The sequence below is a fragment of the Penaeus monodon genome, chromosome 2 (genome assembly GCF_015228065.2).
Source record: "Penaeus monodon isolate SGIC_2016 chromosome 2, NSTDA_Pmon_1, whole genome shotgun sequence".
Lineage (NCBI taxonomy): Eukaryota > Metazoa > Arthropoda > Malacostraca > Decapoda > Penaeidae > Penaeus > Penaeus monodon.
The window spans coordinates 3,150,682-3,153,181 of record NC_051387.1 but is presented as its reverse complement, the minus strand read 5'-3'; the positions used below and the strand labels follow the sequence as shown (position 1 = coordinate 3,153,181).

Below are 2,500 nucleotides of genomic sequence, written 5' to 3'. Positions count from 1 at the left end.
AAAATTCTTATTTGTATTTACAAAATTAATACATCTATTGGTAAAACACCTGAAACGCAAAGAGGAAGTAATTCTTTCTCAATTAAAAAAAACAAACAATACTGGTTGCCACCTGCACTCATGCAATATGGAAATTTGACTAGATATGGTTAATTAAACTAAACTCTGCAACATATACATCCAGAAACAGATAATGCACGCTATATGTGATATGGTTAAGTGCAAGTTTCCTCATCGTTAGTTAACCTGACACTTGTCTTAGCTGATGATGCTAAATTTAGCAATCTTTTCTAGCGATCTTAAATATTTATTATTAACGATATATTTTTTTTCTTTTTTTCATTTTTTGATAGCAGGTTATAGCGATCTGTATTTACTTTTTTTTCTCTCTCTCTTGTTTCTTATTTTACATAATCTATGTTGCGATTCAACCTATAGCATCGATAAATCAAAATTGAACAAATTATATAAACCCCCGATTCTGCTAAGTTTAGCACTCATCAGCCAAGTTATAATAAGTAGTCTCGGAAAAGGGCAAAATCGGCGCCGATTTCTTGCCACCCTCCTATTTCCTCTTACAAACTACCATCCAGGTACATAATAAAGGTGCTAATGATAAGACGTTCTTAATATTGATTTCATACCGACAAAGAACTACGAAGTCGGAGCGACCGGAATCGGAGCCGCTCTCGACGAAATGAAAAATTCTTCGGGGTTTTAAATCTCTCTCTTTCTCTCTCTCTCTCTCTCTCTCTCTCTCTTAACGCTCACGTGACTTCTCCGGGAAATGATATGTTGAACGGGGTTCCTTCCGCCCGTTTATGATATGCTTTCATTGTGCACAAGAGACCAGCACTGTCCCTGGAAACTTGAACAGACAATACGCTCGTTCTCTGCCGGGCGAAGAACGCGTCCATTTGTCGCGTCAGTCCGCTGGCTTCGGCTTCGGCAACCAAATCGTTCGTTCACTTTCTATAAATAGGGGTATGACGTAAACTAATTTTACATCTATGTTATTTTTTTGTTCCTTTGTGTGTCTGTCAGAAACATTTACATATCACTCACTATGAATAGAGTCTTTTGCTCTTATAGCAAATGAAGAGCTTAAGGAAATTATGGAATTATAAAAAAAAGCTGACTTTAACAGGAAATGTATATCCCAGTTGACTATTTGCTTGCTTATCAAAGCATTAAAAGGTCATCTCTCTCTCTCTCTCTCTCTCTCTCTCTCTCTCTCTCTCTCTCTCTCTCTCTCTCTCTCTCTCTCTCTCTCTCTCTCTCTCTCTCTCTCTCTCCCCTTGTTTGTTTGTCACGCATATACACAAAAACATAAACCATTAGGATTAAACATACAGAAAGGGATAATGACAATATCATAAAACACATCTCACACGAATTATAATTTTTCACCGTATCGATCAAGTTTTCCTTCCGTTTATCCTTTTTTTTTTCTTTTTTTACCACATCACCGCCACTCCGACGCCGTACATAACATCACTTTCAATTTCCTCATTTCCCTTAGAATGGGGAGGGGGGGGGGGGACTTTGCGCACACTTCCCCCCCGACGCCATTTTATTTTGGCGGGAAAATGTCTCCTTCTTCGACGCCATCTTGTCTTCGGCGGGAAAAAACACTTTCCCGGCCTCCCCGTGGTCTTCACTTATGGGCGTGGGCGTAGGCGGCCAGCGTGGCGTAAATGGCGCTGAAGGAAGGTCTGTGGGCGGGCAGTGGGTGCCAACAGGCCGTCATCAGCTCCTGGACCTGTCTGGGGCACCACGCGGGGGCACTCAGGACGACCTGTCATGAAGTGAGAGAGATGATTAGCGCCTTTTCTGTTCTCACCTTTTTTTTCTGTCTCTCTTTTTTTTTGACGTATAATATCCGCCGTTTGACCTTTCAGTTTATGGCCTGGAGTCATCTGTGTGTGAGAGAAGAGAGAGAGAGAGAGAGAGTGCGTGTGTGATATAGATTATTATCTGTGTCATCCTCTCTCCCTCTCTCTCTCCCTACCCATCTCTTGCCCCCTCTCTCTATCTCTTTTTCTTTCTCTCTTCGGCGCAAAAAAACGAACTGATGGGAGTAATAATCGCCTTGTTGAGTGTCAATTGGCTACATCTTTTAATGGATGTTCACTTAACCCCGACATAAGCCTGGACTGCAGAAACAGCGCTGCAGATGCTGCGCGAAAGCTCTCTGCAGTGTATGCATATCTATATCAATATATATATATATATATATATATATATATATATATATATAGAGAGAGAGAGAGAGAGAGAGAGAGAGAGAGAGAGAGGAGTGATATCGAGAAAAAGGAAAAAGTGAGAGAAAGAGAGAGAGAATGGAAAAAAAAGATAAGAAACGAGACGAGGAGACAAAAAAAAGAGAGAAAGAGAAAGAGAGAGATGAGATTAAATAAGACAACACAGACTTCCAAAAAATACCAAGAAAGAACTGAGAAACCCTTAAAAAACAAGATAGAAAAAAAAACGAAAACTA

The 2,500-nt window shown here is 40.2% G+C and overlaps 1 protein-coding gene across 1 annotated transcript in view; it reads right to left on the bottom strand.

Annotated features, from left to right (window-relative positions):
* Window positions 1-2,500, bottom strand: part of LOC119580175 (epithelial discoidin domain-containing receptor 1-like) — a gene marked incomplete at its 5' end in the record, with an annotated part of 13,983 nt that overhangs the window by 400 nt on the left and 11,083 nt on the right. Inside the window, 1 exon segment of the mRNA XM_037928157.1 lies at window positions 1-1,798. This exon segment is cut by the window's left edge and continues 400 nt beyond it. Within this exon segment, the coding sequence (XP_037784085.1) occupies window positions 1,658-1,798 (141 nt within the window).